Below are 17502 nucleotides of genomic sequence, written 5' to 3' on the forward strand. Positions count from 1 at the left end.
TCATCTTAAAAGATTTGGCTTTCAGGCTGCTGTGATTTGAGTGCTTGGTCCCCAGCATGGCAGTATTGGGAGGTGGCAGAACCAGTAGGAGCTGGGGCCCATTGAGAGGTCTGTAGGTCATGAGGGGCATCTCCCTCACTAGGATTAATGTTAGTTCCCGAGAGAAACAGTGATTACCGGAAGAAGAAGCTGGATGCTTGGATATCTCTGTCTTCCTGTATCTCCACGTGAGCTCTCTCTTATATATGCGCCCACTGTGATGCCATCTGCCATGTTGTGAGGTAGCCAATGAGTTCCTCACTGGGAGTCTGAACCAATGGGACTAACTGATATTGAACTTTTATAGCCTACAACACAGTGAGCTAAAGAAAATTATTTTCTTCATAAATTGCCTTGCCTCAGGTACTTTGTTATAGCAACAGACAACAGACTAATACACAGATTTAAGAATGGTTCTTTGCTTCCCTTTGGCTCCTGAAATAACTGCTCACCTCTTATAATTTTAAATAACTTGAGGTCAACAGGTATGAGGCTGTTTTGTATCTCTGTACCTAACATTCACATTCTCATCCCTTGTCAACACCCTGGGAGGGAAGGGGTTCTTTTTTTCTGATGCATCCCTCACTCATGCCATAGCACCTTATGCATCTACCTCCTCCAGGACTCTGCTTCAATTATCCAATGTTTCTCCTGATTCTCTGTGGTTCTTTTTTGACTGGATCCCTACATATACATTCAAGTCCTTGCAATCCTAAAACAATTGCCAGAATCAGAATATCCCTCTTCTAACCTGCATTATTCTCTAGCTACCATCCAACTATTTTCTTTTCCTTCGAATTTCCTTAAAGATCAGTCCACATCTGCTACACCTACTTCTTCACATCTCATTTACTTTCAGACCATTAAAATTTAGCTTCTTACAAGTAACCCGAGTCTCCCGACTGCTAAGGTCTATGGAAGGTCCTTATCTCACAGCATCTTGTTATATTTGATAAACTTGGTCACTCTTTCCTCTTTAAATTATCCAACTGGCTTAGATTTAGTGCCACTGGACTCCCCTGTTTTCCTTCTGCTTATCTAATCACTTGGTCTTTGTTTCTGTCATTTTTTTCACTGCTGTGATTAAAAGGGTCTGACCAGCACAATGAGAATGAGGTCAGGTTTATTTGAGGGCTCACGGTTTCAAAGGTCCTTGTCCATGGAAGGCCAGCTCCATTCCTCAGGATTCGAGGTGAGCTGAACATCATGGTGGAAGAGTGTGGCAGAGGGAAGCCTCTCACATCAACAAGAAGACAAGAGAGAGAGTCTCTACTCTCCACATATAAAATTTGTACCCCATAGCCACGCCCCAATTCCCACCTCCTCCAGCCATACCCTGTCACTTCAGTTAATCCCGTCAGGGATTAATTCACTGATTGGGTTCAGTCTTTTACATCCCAATCATTTCTCCTCCGAACCTTCCTGCATTGTCTCCCATGTGAGCTTTTGGGGAACACCTCACATCCAATCCATAACAGTCTTTGTCCCCTTCAGGGATTCCAGTTAAAAGTTGGTTTTTCTCCAGAATTTGAGTCTTAATTTCACTTCCTTCTTAATTTCCAAATAAGCTTGTCCATCTATATATACATTCTAAATTTCCATCTACCCGACACAAACTTCTTCCCTTTGCTTCAGCCTTATAATGTCTATGGGACATGTTGACCTAGAATAACCTCAGTGCCTCAAATGCACCAGGTTCAAAGACAATCCCATCTGTTGACTCACATTCCGAAGATCTCTAGTGCTCCTCTGGAGAACATCTGCATTGTGCTTCAGAGAGGCTCCTACCCAAAGGTGAGTTTGAATTGCAGCCCCAGAACTTTGCAGGTTAGGACCTGGAGCAAGTTACTTATTCATTCCAACTTTAATCTCATCTGAAAAATGATAACCACCATCCAAATACCCAGAAAGACCCTTGCCTGGGAGGCACCTTTGTACATTATCAATGGGAGACGTTATCGCCATTATCACCTCCCACACTCACCTTTTTTCTCCCAAATATCCTGCATTCTTTATCTCATTTGGAAGTACCAGCATCTGTCACCAGAGCCCCAATAAGCCACCCACCTGGGAGATGACCATGATGCTTTCTTCCCTCTCTCCTCTTACACAATTGCAAGTCCCATGGATTTTTGCCTCAACTATTTCTCAAATCCCATCACTGTTCTCCATTCCTGCAACCACAGCCCTGGTTCTCCTCCCTTCTCTGAGCATCTCTCCTCCAAGTTTTATTCCCAGCCCATAAAGTGGACAGGAACAAGCTATCTTGAATGAGAATCCTTTATGTCCTCCCCATCCTTAAAATACACAAGTCTGTCACTGCTGTTGGTTTTTGATAAATGCTGCTCAAGAATTGAATGAAGTAAAATTAACAAAGCGTTGGTGGTCATATTTGGATGGTCCATGGGGTTAATGATGCAGGGTATGTGCAGTTGACCTGGCTGTGGAAGTGCTTGGGCATGTGAGGCCTGGACTGTGAGCGGCCTAGCTCAGGAAGGTTGCAACTGGTACCATAGAATGGCAAATCTGGATGGGGTCTCCAGCACGCCTTGCTGGTCTTCCATTATCCGTTCTTCCTAGACCCTCTCCTCGGAAGATACTGGGGAAAAGAAATACTTTCACTGCTTCCCTTACAGATAAGTGTAGCACATTAACCATGTGTGGTTTCCTGGAAACTTCTGGAAAGGTTATTGTTTTCCTGATAAGAGGGGCTGGTCTTGCTGTTGCCATCCTTCCCCTTTTCTTTCTGCTGTAACCAGAAATATGAACCATGGAGGTCTGGGGACTGAGGAAAAGGTCAAGAGAACCTCTGAAGTCCTGACTTTGACAGCTTCCAGCCTCTGTGATTGACACCAGGAAGAAAGAAGCGTGCTCACAGATCCTGTGGTTACCTGGGAGGGTTGACTAGGTCAAGCAACCTCTCTGGCCTTGGGAAAGCTGGTAAGGAAACAGCAAAGAATTCTTTCCAGCTTTCTTCCACAATTGGGTATTAAAGAAGTAGGGGGTCCATGTTAAAGTAACAGCAAATTAACACCACAAGCTGTTCCTAAGCTTTCACAGCTCCAACTACAGGTTAGCAAACCTATAATTAACACTCTTTCCAAGCCTTTCATGATTTGTCAGGGCTGCAGGCTCAGAAGGGGAAAGAGAGAAAAGGCTATAAGCACATATTTCAGCCACACCTACCTCCTCAAATTCATTAACACTTCCCACCTAACTCTCAGAGATAGCTGTGCTCTGCCAGCAGTTAATAAGTAACGAACTCATGAATCCCTAGTGGAGGGAATGCTCTAACTCTCCTGCTCACTGTCTCTCCTTGGAGAACCCAGCAGTCCTGGAGAAATCTGGGGCCATCTTGCTTAACACAAAATAATTACTTGGGATCGATTCCTGGTACCACAAAAATACTTGTGTATTAAAATTTTATTTACTTAAATATTGGAAGGAAGGAAGGAAGGAAGGAAGGAAGGAAGGAAGGAAGGAAGGAAGGAAGGAAGGAAGGAAGGAAGGAAGGAAGGAAGGAAGGAAGGAAGGAAGGAAGGAAGGAAGGAAGGAAGGAGGAACTTAGAAGGTGGAGTCACTTATGAATAAATCCCATGGCCTAGGTTCTGAGGATAGCAACAAGGAGACACCATATCCCAGCTGACCTTATATGAAGTCACAGGGAAACAATGAAACATTAGCAATGCAAAGTGGAATCAATTAAGTGCAAGTATTTAGCAATGAAGTGTAGTTTTATATAATAGCTTTGAGCAATAGTTACATTCTTTAAAAGTGCTTCCGTGATATTTATTGAAAAATCCAGTTGTTTTCAATGCTCTAGAATAAATAGTTGAAGAGATTGCCTATTCATTATATATAAGAATTTATATATGAAAACACGTTTATTTATATATAAGTATATATATGATGAATATATATACATATATATATACACATATATATTTGGTTGTTTTTTTTTTTTTTTTTTTTTTTTAACAAAGTAAAAGTAATGTCTTTTCTGTTTTTTAAAGCAGTCTTTTCATGTTCTGGATTTCCCAGCACTGAGGTGCATCTGGATACACAAACTTCGGCATTTAATTTAATTTCCAGTTCACATTCAATACTTGTCTGTTCTCAGTACGCATTACACTTAAAAATCCGATTTCCAGAGCTTTATTCAGTCCCATTTAAACAAGAGCAGCGTTTTAGGAGAATGGCTTCTGAGCCCTGGTGAGTGCCCAAGAATGCCGTCCCCAAGTCTAATCACGGTGGGAAGCTGAGGCTGTTCTGTAACTTCCTGCGCAGCAAGGACACCTGTCACGACAGACCCCCGCGTCTGGTCCTTTAACTGCCTTCTAAAAGTGTGCCTGGTTTCTCATACATCAAAATGCACGATGTGGAATTTTGCTTTTTCTTTCTCTTGTGTCTACAATAAATTTGGAAGTAGAAAATCCTTTAATGTAATAGTGCCTATGATGGCCATGTGTCCTGGAGTACAGATTAACGCTGAAGGCAGGCGTTAAAGGCTCTGAGAAGGGTTTCAAATGGAAGTCGGTTTAAAAAAGTATGAGAGGAGTGAAGAGGGAGGGGGCGTGGGGGTAGGCAGGGCGTGGAATGAGTCATCACCCTGTGTGCCTATACCATACTTGATCGGTGGGGTCCTACAGCACGTACAACCAGAAAAATGAGAAATGATACTCCATTTTTGCATGATGTATCATAGTGCATTCTACTGCCATGTATAACGAATTAAAACTAATTAAAAAATTTTAAAAAGTATGTAAGTTTTCATCTTAGAATTAAGATTTGCCATGCTTTTTCTCCCTTTTCTCTGAAGTAATTAAAGTTGTATCATGACTGTTCAGGAACTTCAAATGCACACTGTAGAGATGCTGGGTAGCATCTCAGACCTCTCCCTGTTCCTCCCTTGGCTGGCGGAGGGCCCCCATTCCGGAGGTACTCGTGGAGGTCTGCCCTCAGTCACAGGGAGCCACTTACACTAAGGTCACAATGCCTCCCTTCTCGCCACCCCTCCATGCTGTGGTCAAAAGGGCCCATGCTTCTGCCTTGAAGCGGTTCAACTCTGAAGCTCCCATCTGGCTCCAAAGCTCACCTTGATCCATCCATGAGGCCCAGGTGGCCCTGATCTTCTTCAGCTCCTCCCTAGCCCAGCACTGATCCCTCCCACCTCACAGATGTGGATTCTGAGAGCTCGCTCCAGTCAATTTTCTGTACACAAATATCCTTCCTTTCCTAGCAACTCAACCTAAGATGCTCTCAATGGTCTTCCTAAGATTTCCACTTTCAGGATTATTTTCTGAATGGTCTTCAGGAGAGGGTCTCAGACCTCAGACAAACCCAACTCAAAGCCAAAACATCCCTATCTCCTTCTTACTGCCCTAAAGGCTTCCCTATAAAGGCGGAGATAAAAATTCCCTTAGAGTTAGGACAAAACCATGCAGAGTTTCAAATGGGTGTCAACTGACACACATAGGAAACAAGAGTGGCCATTCTATTATAAACATGACAAGGGCATTTTAATGAAGTCTAGTCCTTGTGCTCAAATAAGGACACATGTAGGCCATGTGTACACAGAAAAGAGATGGGTAATGAACTGTGGGAGAAATAAAAAGAAATTTTCATCAGATTTTAAAATACTGTTAATATTAGCTGTGGATTCTTTCCTCACAGGAACTACCCATGGTAAAAATATTTAAAATGCATATTAACAATAATAGTCTACTCCCAAAATACTATTGAATTTGTGATTATTGTACTTCACTTAACATTCAGGAATCATAATGTAGCTCTCCCTTCTCTCGCCCCACAATTAGCATGACAGACAATTCTATGCAGGACCCCAATCACCACAAGGATGTTTAATCTGTGAACTTTCTCCCCTTTCCAATTCTCTTCTGGTTTCAGCCAACTGTGTTTCCCACATTTATACACCAATTTGCACTTGTAAATGCAAGAAAGCACAAACTGTGTTTCTCAAGTAGTTGGAGGTCAGATAATTTTAGTTTTTTTAGTTTAATTTATATAGTATATGTATATGTATATATATATATAAAATTATAAAAAACTATATATACATATATATACCTAAACATGTATATACCTAAACATGTGTTCATATATATTCTCATATACATCAATAATTTTCATGCATGTAATCATCTCACGTTTGCATCTTTCCTCTTTTTCTTGCTTAGTTCCTATGCCTCTTTGCTTCTTTTCCCCTTATTTTAGATGCACTCCCACAAGAAGCCCAGTCAGCCCCTCAGTGGGTCTCTCTGGTTCTCGTTTACACTCACAACAGTGGACAGATAGATCTATGCTCAATACAGTCATCCCCTCTCATCTGCAGTTTCATTTGATACAGTTTGACCCACCTGTAGTCAACCTCAGTTTAAATAAAAAATTTTAGAAATAAACAATTTATAAATGTCATAAGTAATTCATAATCATGTACCATTCTGCATAGGGGGATGAATCCCATGTCTTTCTTCTCCTTCCCACCCAGGAAGGGAATCATCTCTTTGTCCAGCAAAAACCCAAGGGCCACATTACCTGGCCCTTGGTCACTAGCAGCCATCTCAGTGATCACATGCCTGTCCCGATGTCATGGTGATCCGGTTCCAGCAAACCTACTGCAGTGGCCTAATGCCAGGAAACAAGGCCTACACCCTCATTCACCTCAAACCCTCTCATCACGGGGACTTTGTATCATCTCACATCATCACAGGAGAGTGAACACAGCAGAGTGAGACATTTTGAGAGGGTGGGAGAGAAAGACCATATTCGTGTAACCTTTATTATTATACTCTTCTATAATTATTGCTGCATTATAATTATGTTATCTTATTGTGCATAATTTATAAATAAGACTATTATAAGTATATATGTGTAGCAAAAAATCACAATACCTATAGGTTTCAGTTCTCTCTGTGGTTTCAGGTGTCCACTGAGACCCTTGGAATGTCCTGCACATATTATGGGTGACTCTTGCACAGTTAAAATCATAGAAAATAATTTGCAGACTCCTCTATACGTTTTTCTAACTCATTACCTTTCTTGAAGTCACTAGCATCAGCTTAATTAGTTCTTTTAAAAATAGCTATCCATTATGGAACTTATCCCAATATATTCAACCACTCCACTATTGAAATGCTGATTTTTGTCACTATAAACAATGCTATAGTTGGTAATACCTACCTTTATAAGCTAAATTTTAAGTACCTTAGGTATTGATGCTTAAGATTGGAATTGCTAGGTCAAAGGCCATATGTATTTTTACTATTAGGAGACATTGCTGGATTGCTTTATGAAAATACTATGAAATTGCACACTTGTGTCAGCAATGCCTGCTTTTCTCTGCATGCATATCAGCAAAAGATATTAACATTTTTTCCAAATTCTTGCCAGTCTGAGAGATATTTGCTTCTCCAGTCTACCAGTGAAATTTGAGTGTGTTTTCCCATGATTACAGGCTATTTGGGTTTCCTCTTTTGTTTATTGCTTATTCACATTCTTTGTATATTTCTCTTTTGCTTATCTTCACATTGTCAATTTGTAAGAGCTTGTTTTGTTTACTGTCTTAAGTTAACCCTTTATCTGTGATCTGTGCTTTGAATGATTTTTCAAGTCTATCCTCTATTTATTGCATTTGGAATATTTTTGGTCATAAATTTATATTTGGTCATTTATAAGGCCATTTGTGATATTTTGATGTATTTATGCCTTTTTTGTTTTCTAAACTTCTTTCAGCTTAGTTTAATTTGCTCAACTTTCTCACAAATTTTCTTGTAAGGTTTTTTGTTTTATGCTTATATTTATGCCATCTGAAATTTATTACTGCGTATGGTATGAGAATCATTTTTTCATTTTCTTCCAGTTGGAGAGCCTATTGTTCTGGTTTCTTTTATTAAAATCAAACAAACAAACAAAAAAACCCAGAAAACAAATAAACCCTTCACATATACTTCTTACTCCATGAAATTTCTAACCATCTTAACTTCTCTTAAACACTGAAATACAATTGTGGATTCTCTAGTGTTCGCCTCCAAATACTTTTATAGTATGTCCCAATAGCTGCTCCTGATAGAAGATACTCTGTTGCTTATTATTTCTTTGGGTAGTTTGTTGGGTTTTGTTAGGTAATTATTCTTTCAAATAAACTTTAAGATTGTCTTGTTGAAGTCCAAAAGAAATTAAAAAAACAGAAAGCCCTTAAAACTCCATTGGGATTCTAACTGAAAGACTTTTACATATTGATAAATAATAATAATTATATATATGAAGTACAATGTGATATTATGATGCCTGTATACATCTTTCAATTACTGAATGAAGTTATTCAACATATCCATCACCTTCCATACTTATCATTTAGGGTGTGAGCATTTAAAGTCTACTCTTTTAGCAGTTTTGAAATATAAAATATATTATTATTAACTAGTCCACCATTCTGTGCAACAGATCATGAAACTTGTTCTCCTGTCTAACTGAAATGTTATACCCTTTGGCTGATATCTTCGGGGAGTTTTTAAAAATATATACAGAAACTTCCTATCCAAGAGCATGTTTGCCTTTTCATTGATTTCTTATGTCTTTCATTAAAATTTAACAGGTGATGTATATATGTTTTGAGTCTTGCTTTATAAAATTTAGTTGATTTTTCAAAGTTTTGGTCACTATTATGCATGAAATACATTTTCTTATTTTTATTTCTAGGTGCTTAGTACCTAAAAAGACAAAAGCTGATGATTTTTATGCATTTATCCTCTGACTAGTCACTTACCAAGTCCTAAAAATACTGTGCTTTTTCCCTTCGATTTTTTTTTTTTTTTTTTTTTTTGGTTTTCAACATACACAATCATAATATTAGCGAAATACACAGTTTTTTTCTCTTATTTTTCAGTGTTATAACAGATACTTCTGTATTTTTCATTTTCTAGATTCTTTAAAACAATAAGACAAAAAGGATAGTGAGAGGCTTTTCTAATTTGTCAAATTAATTAAATTTGTTGACTTTTTTCCACTTAAGTTTTGTTTTGGGGTAAATAATCTTCATTATAACTGAAGAACTTTCTTATACTTTTGCTTTTCTTAAGCTCTTTGTAAAAATGCCTGCTGAATTTTACCATGTGTCTTTCAAGCACTATTGATTGATTGCCGAATTTTGTTCTTTAATTTGTGTATAGGATTATTGGGACAGATTTCCTTCTGTTAAACCACCCTTACTTTTCTGTGCACATTTCCCTGTTTTGTAAATTCCTAGAGAAATGTTTACCAAAATCTGTTAAATGTTAATAGGTATAACTTAATAAAAGGATGCCATGATCGAATAAATTTGAAAGTCACTGGACCAAAGTTAAACATTACTTCCCAGAACCTTTGATGCTAATGAGCACTGTCAATCTTCAAGAGGAGATTGGAGCCCAAAGTGTTTCATGAACTTTATTGGACCATCCAGTTTTCACGGACCATCCCATGAGACTAGATGAGCTCGGAACACACCTTGGGAAATGCATATGTGGACATCATGTGTTAAGATGGCCAGATATTTTTAGCACGCGAGACCCAACATGGCAATAAATAAAACATCATGACTATTCGATGTCAAAACCCATTTGTTTGGAGAAAAATAATTTTGCTATTTAACATTTTATGTCAATTGAATTTACTTTTATTTATGCTAGTTTTCTACCAGTGTAGGCCCAAATTGTTGATGTTTGGCATGATGTGGACCTGTCTTAGAACTGAGGGAGATCCAGGGGCTAGATGTCATCTCAGTATCAACCATTGTTAAATACAATGCTAAGAAATCATGCAATTGTCTCTGTGTCCACCTCTCTCTGCAATTCAGTCATTCAGTCACGTTCTCATGACTAGGTCTTGCACATGGTACTCACCAATGACATATTCCACCCTGAATAAATCCCTCCTGGGGTCGTAGGGACGATTGAAGTCGATCTGGACATAGAAAGACTGCCCTCTGCGGACAATCAACTTGTTGTTGTCATACTTGTCAGTGTGGTGATCGATCTTGTTGGTGTCCCATCTCTCCTTGAACAGGTGAACGTCCGTGACATTCAGGTAGTCTACAAGCAGAAAACCATTAAGTCACTTTGGTTTCGATTCAATCTCAAAAACCAACATTTATCCCAAAGAAGGAAAGCAGTTCCTTTGAATGAAACTCTGCCCTGGGAGGGGCGTGGAGCCGATCTGAGAGTCAGCCTCTTGTGACAGTCTTGCTTTGGAAGAGGGTTTGTTAAAGCTTTTTCTATCCGTGGTCTCATTTCAGATCACAGGACACTCACTTCAGGAGAGACAGATGCTTAGCTAATAGATCTAGACACAGAGAAGCGAGGGCCAGAGTTCAAGTCTTCAGATTCTCAGCCTCATGCTGATTTGTGTTATGTTAGTCTCTTCCCATCATGACTATGCCTCACTATGTGACACAGCCACTTCAATTTTCCTATCTTTCAAAAGGGAGGAATTGAATCTGACAAAGCCTCAAAGGGACGTTCTAAGGACAAAGTTGGCCATTAATCCAAAATTCTCCTCTTTCCACAGGAAAGGTCAAATGCTCAATCCTTCTGTAATTCTAAAAGTAGACCTGGTCCCTCAAAGGCAGGGAAGAGAGGGAACAGGTCTGGAGAAAGGAAAATAACACTTGTATGTTAAATATGATAGCTTCCATTTACAGCAGAAAGCAGCCTCTCATTTCCTTCTGATCCATCTGGAAGTCAAACCCTGGTCTGTTTGGTGTCAGAATTTCCAGGTTTTTCCTCTCTTTTGAAATCACTAGTATACATGCCAGTTACATGCTTACTAGTCATCTAATTTTGTATGCATTACTTAACCTCATTTCTTCATCATAAAATGAGGACATCAATATTTATTTCAGACACATGTTATGCTTCAATATGAAACAGGAGCTGACATCTATGAAAGTGACATGAGATGACGTGAAATGACATGCATGAAAGGAGTTAGCAGAGTCTGAACCATTGTGATCATGAATAGAGGTCAGCTTCCCCCTTGCCCTTTTCCCATTCTCTTCTGCAAAGGATCACTCAATGGGAAAGCAATGCTAACTACCTGTTTACATTGTAGTTTAAAAGATTGACCCTGGAGGCTGACTTCCATACGTGCATCTGACATTTCATGGGGTCACTGGGAAGAGAAGGTTGGGTGGGCTGCCCTGGCTTTCTGCCCTCCTTCTCTCTCCCTGACCCTGTCTGCTACACAATTTGCCCTTGTGACTGTAAACATGCTATTCTCTGAGAGCACAGTTTCTGAGCTTATACACATGCTAAGGCATCTCCCTGCAGTAACCCAAAGACTTCTTTACTTTTATACAGAAGTCTAGGAATGTTGTGCAGGATTTCTGGTCCTCTTGGGTCCCATTCTTTTAGGCAAAACTAAGAAATTGGGCTCTGTTTGTTAAAGGTTGAATTTGGAATGTCCCCTGAAAAGCTCATGTATTGAAAGCATGATCCCCAATGCAGCGAGGTACAGAGGTGGGCTTATAGGCAATGATTAGGGTTCTGACATCGTGAGTGGATTAATCCATCTGATGAATTAATTCACTGATACCTGAAAGAACTGATGGGTGGTAACTATAGGTAGGTGGAGCATGGCATGTTGTAGGGACTATAGCATGTCCATGGCTTCTCAAACTCTCTCACTCTCTCTCCCCTCTCCCCTCTCTCTCTCCTTCCTGGCTACCATAAACTGAACACCTTTCCTTGGTCATGCCCTTCTGCCATGATGTTCTACCTCACTGTAGTACCAGAGCAAAGGAATTGGCCCACCGTGGACTGTTACCTCTGAAACCATGAGCCAAGATAATGCAGACTCTTCAAGATCCTCTCTCATTCTAAAGATGAGGAGTCCTTTGATAAATTCAAAGATCAACCAAACCTGGATTTTCACCTCTAGTCTCAAAATTACTTAGGTAATTTTTAAAATTAGGATATTAAAGCTGAGAACTTCTATGAAGACGCAGTGCAATAGGCTACAGTGGGTCTGGCACTGTGCCTGGCTCATGGTGGGCTCACAGGTGAACTGTTGCTTGTGGAACATGAGCTCTGGCAGAGCCACTTCAGATGGCCTGGTGCTCCACGGGTTACTCTTGACTACAGCATTACAGTAAACGGAAAATGCAGAATGCAGTTTTATTTTTGCCTCATCTCAGAACCCCGTTGTAGTATATGGTCCCCTGAAGGGCACTTTCTTTCCATTATGTTTAATTTTCTAGACCTTTCTTTTCCAAGCTGCCTTTCTCCTAAGTTTTCTGACTATTAAGGTCACAGTCCTGGTGTTAAACCAGTCAAAGAAGGAGCTGGAGAAATATCCATGTCCCAGGTGAAAATGAATTCAGTAATCAACTCCTCTAGTCTTCTTTTTTTAGCACAGTGCTTTTTAATACTTTTTTAATACCTTAAAATATAAGTCCTCAGAAATAGATTTAATCAATTCTTCACTCATCATTACCCATGGAAAAAGTCTATGAATATCACAGCCTTGCAGCGACACTTTCTGGGCCATCTGGTCAACCTGCTATGTACTGCATGAACCATCTCCATGAAGTCCTAGAACTTGACTCCCAGTCTCTGAGTGAATCGTAAACTCTCTCACAGGCTGAACAGTTCATTTTTAAACAAATCTGATTATTTGAAAAATTCTTTTAAGATAAATGGACATCTGTTTCCCTGTAATTTTTCTAATTGTTGATCCTGGTTCTGACTTTGGGTTAAATAGAGAGGAAGTCCCCAATTCATTTCATCTGGCACTCTTGAGATATTTAGAGATTGCTCTTAGGCTTCCTCTGAGTCTCCATTTCTTCAGCTGTTTTTTAAGAAATTATTTTCAGAACTTGTACCTATCACTCTATTGTGGAATATACTTCACTTTGTCAATTTCTCTCTGGAGGTGTTTTCCCTAGAACTGAGCACATTACTCTGGCTGTGGTTTTCTCAATAAACTACAATAAGATCATTACATCTTTTCAAATAAATAGTGTATTTCGCTGGGTGTGGTGGTGCATGCCTCTAATTCCAGCAACTCTGGAGCCTGAGGAAGGAGGATTGAAAGTTCAAGGCCAGCCTCAGCAACCAAGTGAGATTCTAAGCCACTTAGGAAGACCCCGACTCAAAATAAAAAATAAAAAAGGCTGGGGATATGACTCAGTAGTTAAGTGCCCCTGGGTCCAATCCTCAGTACCAAATAAAAAGTGTATTTATATTAATTCAGCTCAGCATATCATTAGCATCTTGATCACCCTTACCTTACTGTAGATCTATATTAAGGATCTGGTGAAGCAAGACCCTTAACAATTCTTTCTAATGTCATTTCCCTGAATAGTGAGTTAAATGTCAACACAGATCCCTACAAATCACTAATTCATGCTGCTTTGGGCCGTATTTGTTTATGCAATTGTTTTCTTCTTTAAAGCTCAGTTTTGAGGTCTTATGTATGTTCATAGTAAATCACTTTTTCTTGAATTGGTTCATTGCTCTACGATCTTAAAGTAATTTTAGACCCTAACTGTGCATTCAATACATTTAATATTCTATCTTCCTGCACTCCAGGATTTCTGTAATGTGCTATTTTACGATGTCATCCAAGTCATGGATATGAATATTGACAAGCCAACTGCTTAATAACTACAAGCTAAAAACACCCAGCGGTAGATACTAAAAAGTGAGCCAATGATTATGATGCGGTGGGATAAATATGCCTTTAAAGGATGGATAAGGTAGTGGGTGGGGTTATTTGGTTGGAGGCCCTAACCAGACTAGGGGATTTAAGGAACTTTTCTGAAGGAAATAAGATGGAAACAGTGGCCAAAAGAGGAGTAAACAATCCACGTGGAAAGGAAGACGGAAAACAACGCTGCAAGCAGAGAAAAGAGGATGTTTGAAGCTGGAGGCATGGTTATTCAAGAACCTGAGAGACGATTGGTTGGTGGGGCGTAGTGGGTGGAGCCACGTGGACCAGCACACGGGACCCCACCCCCCCACCCCGCAAGGCTTGTAGACCATGTCAAGCGGTTTGGACTTTGCAAACATGATTATATTTACAAATATAAATTTAAATTGCTTCTGGTGACAGTGGAAAAGGGTTTAGATGGTGTCAGTGCTGGAGGCTGGAAGGCCAGCTAGCGAGGTGGGCAGTTCCGTTGCCTGCAGGCCATGAATGCACTGGCCCTGGAGCACAACGAGGATTTGCCTCCTTGATTCCTCCCCTCCCCTCATCACAATGTGTCCCTGAAAATGAGCATATTACTGTTATGCCTTGACTTCCAAGCAGCTCTGCCAATAGGAAAAAATAAAGTTGAAGAGGAAGATTCAATTTTTTTTTTTTTTTAGTATTTAGTGCTCATCAGCCTAGTTCTCATTGCAAAAGAAAACCTGGCTTTTCAGTTTTATTCCCCAGGCTAGTGAACATGGTTAATGGCTGGTGAGTCTAGTTAAAGTCAATCTATTCTTGTATAGTGATGTGCTAGTTCTGTGGGATATGGGCTGGTATTGGAAGGCTGAGTTTCCCTGTTTACACTGATTTGGAAAATACTGCCTAACCAAAGTTAATCAGGACTCTACTACAGCAGTGATGGGAGACTTTAATATGCTGACATGCACTGCAGCGCTCCTTCAGGTGCAGTGGTTTCCACACTCAAATGACCATGGACAATCTTGTTTGAAGATGAGTCCTGTGCAGAATATGCTTTGGGAGATGCTTTGCTACTTACCAACTATACAACCTCAGGGAAGTTATTTACTCTCTCTCAGCTACTATTTTCTTACTTTAATATAAGAGTGAAGAACCTACCTCCTGGAGTGCATGCTACCTAGTAAATTCTCAATAAATGCTTCATATTACTGTCAGAGTTGTTATTATGGTTATTATTATGAGAGTTAGAATAGCAGCAGTGAATAGGAAACTGTGATTTGAAGTCAGAATGTCTGGGCTCAAATTCCAGCTCTGCCACTTACTATCTTTATGACTTCAGTCAAGTCATATAAACTTGCTGGGCCTCAGTTTCCTCATCAGCAAAATAGAGTTGGTATGGGGATTAATCTCTGAGTTTAGCAAATGCTCAACAACTGATAACAATAAATAATAATAATAGCCCTGGGCATTTGGGCTGATTCTCAGAGTCAATGAGTTAAGAAGGCAGGTATCTCAGAGGAGTGGTGAAAGGCTGGAATCTGAGCAAGGAAGGTCACTCCAGTAAAGAATGCACACTGGGAAGCTTTCTAGAACCTTCCTTTCAGCCTTCCTGAACACATGACCTTTTTCATTCCCTGTCTTCTGGGCAGACACACTTGCTTGTTTTCCTTTTCTGAATTTCTGCTGGTGGATAAAAGCCTTTTCTCCTTTCCATTCTTAGAATACATTCCTCTGGATCCATTTCTCTTTTCAAAAAATGCACAGATGACCATTAACAACTGTGTATCACCTTTAGAAAAATGGCGTCACCATGGGGCTATAAACTCATTGAGGACTGGACCATGTCTTAGTCTAATAGTCAGCATGCCTGGGGCAATGTGCAAAAAGTCCACAGCAAATATGCCCCTTTTCACTAGAGCCTATATCGAACCTGAAAATTTGGAGCTTAGAACAGATTGTTCACTTTAAAATGGATTTTTCCATTTACCATAGGTGTACCCATCACATTTCATTTATCAGACAATTTCATCCTCAAAATTTCCATGATTCAGGGCTACCCATGTATATGGTTGGAGATAGTGATGGGAGACTTTGTAACTCAAGGCCTCCAAGATGAGAAGCTTTGTAACACATTGGAATAAACAGTCTTCATACTGCTTATGACAAAGGGTAAGCAAAAAAGAATGATGATGAATTCATCTGAGTACAGAAAGCCTAAGCTGAAAGAAAATCTATGGGGTTCCAGTGTTTTTCATAGGGAAAACATTTAGAATTTGTTTAAAAAATAATATAGTCTGTACTGTTATGTTCTTGCCTAGGAATGGATTTTTCCAAAATTTATTTTCTAAGTGATCTTTTCATTTTCTATTGCACTACAATTCCAACAAGGCATTTAAAATTTGAAACTTGAAAAAAAAGACTTAAAAATAAACTTGGCTGGGCACCGTGGTGCAGGCCTATAATGCCGGCCGCTGGGAGGCTGAGACAGGAGGATCGCAAACAAGTTCAAAGCTAGCTTCAGCAATGGTGAGGCACTAAGCAACTTGCTGAGACCTTCCTCTAAATAAAATACAAAAGATAGGGCTGGGGTTGTGGCTCAGTAGTTGAATGTCCCTGTTTAAAGAAATCATGTTCTAGTCTGCAGTCAAATGTATAGGATATACAGAAGGGTCACAGCGTGGTGTATACTGTAGAGAGGTGTTATGGTTTAGATATGGTGTCTTCCAAAAGCTCACATGTGAGACAATGCAAGAAGGTCTGAAGGAGAAGTGTTTGGGGTATAACCTTAACTTAATCAGTGAATTAATCCCCCCAGATAGGGTTAACTGAATGGTAACTGGAGCGGGTGTGGCTGGAGGAAGTGGTTCATTGGAGGATGTGGCTATGGGATATATATATATATTTTTTTTTTTTTTAATTAGTTATACATGACAGTAGAATGCATTTTGACACATCATACATAAATGGAATATAACTTCTCATTCTTCTGGTTGTGCATGTTATAGAATCACACTGGTCATGTAATCATATATGTATATAGGGTCATAATGTCCGATTCATTCTACTGTCCTTCCTACTCCTGTACCCCCTCCCTCCCTTTACTGGAGAGTGCAGTCTTTCTCTGCTTCCTGATCACCATGTAAGTTGCTTCCCTTCACTACACTCTGTCACCACGATGTTCAGCCTCATCTTGACTCCAAAGAATGGAGGTAGCCTTCTCTGGACTAAGACCTCTAAAACTGTGAGCCCCTAAATAAACCTTTCCTCCTTTACAATTGTGCAGGTTAGGTCTTTTAGTCACAGTGATGAAATGGCTGACTAATCCTCACTTCAATGGAATGTACTAATAGGTCAGTGGAACTATTAGTTGTGTTAGTTTTTCATTAATATAAATACTTAAAGCAGTGTGCTTACAAACAAAAGAAGTGTTTATAAACAAATAAACAGAATATGAAGTGTACAGTTTGGGAGGCTAAAAGTCCAAACCATGGTGCTGGCAGTGGTGAGGGCCCCGTGGCTGCATTGCCTCATGGCTTCAAAATGGCAGGAGTGAGTGGAAGGAGAGATCACAGCACTGGACAGGAAAGGGAGCCAGAGAGTGATTCAGAGGTCAGGCTCAAGCTTTTACAACAACTGCCTTCCCTGAGAACTGACTCAGGGGCCCCACAAGAACTACCTTAATGGCTTCTGAGGGTGGTGCTCCCAATGACCTAAAGATCTCCTACGAGGCCCCACTTTTTAAAGTTCCCACCAAAAGAAAGAGGTGAGGACCCCGATATTACTGATTAAAGAACA

General features: G+C 39.9%; 1 protein-coding gene across 2 annotated transcripts in view; it reads right to left on the bottom strand.

Annotated features, from left to right (window-relative positions):
- Nucleotides 1-17502, bottom strand: part of F13A1 (coagulation factor XIII A chain) — a 167871-nt gene that overhangs the window by 142893 nt on the left and 7476 nt on the right. For both annotated transcript variants that reach the window (XM_079147894.1, XM_079147895.1), the window contains exon 3: nt 9939-10127. In XM_079147894.1, the coding sequence (XP_079004020.1) occupies nt 9939-10127 (189 nt within the window). The remainder of the gene's footprint in view (nt 1-9938; nt 10128-17502) is intronic.

This window comes from Sciurus vulgaris, assembly GCF_902686455.1.
Source record: "Sciurus vulgaris genome assembly, chromosome: 7".
NCBI classification, from domain to species: domain Eukaryota; kingdom Metazoa; phylum Chordata; class Mammalia; order Rodentia; family Sciuridae; genus Sciurus; species Sciurus vulgaris.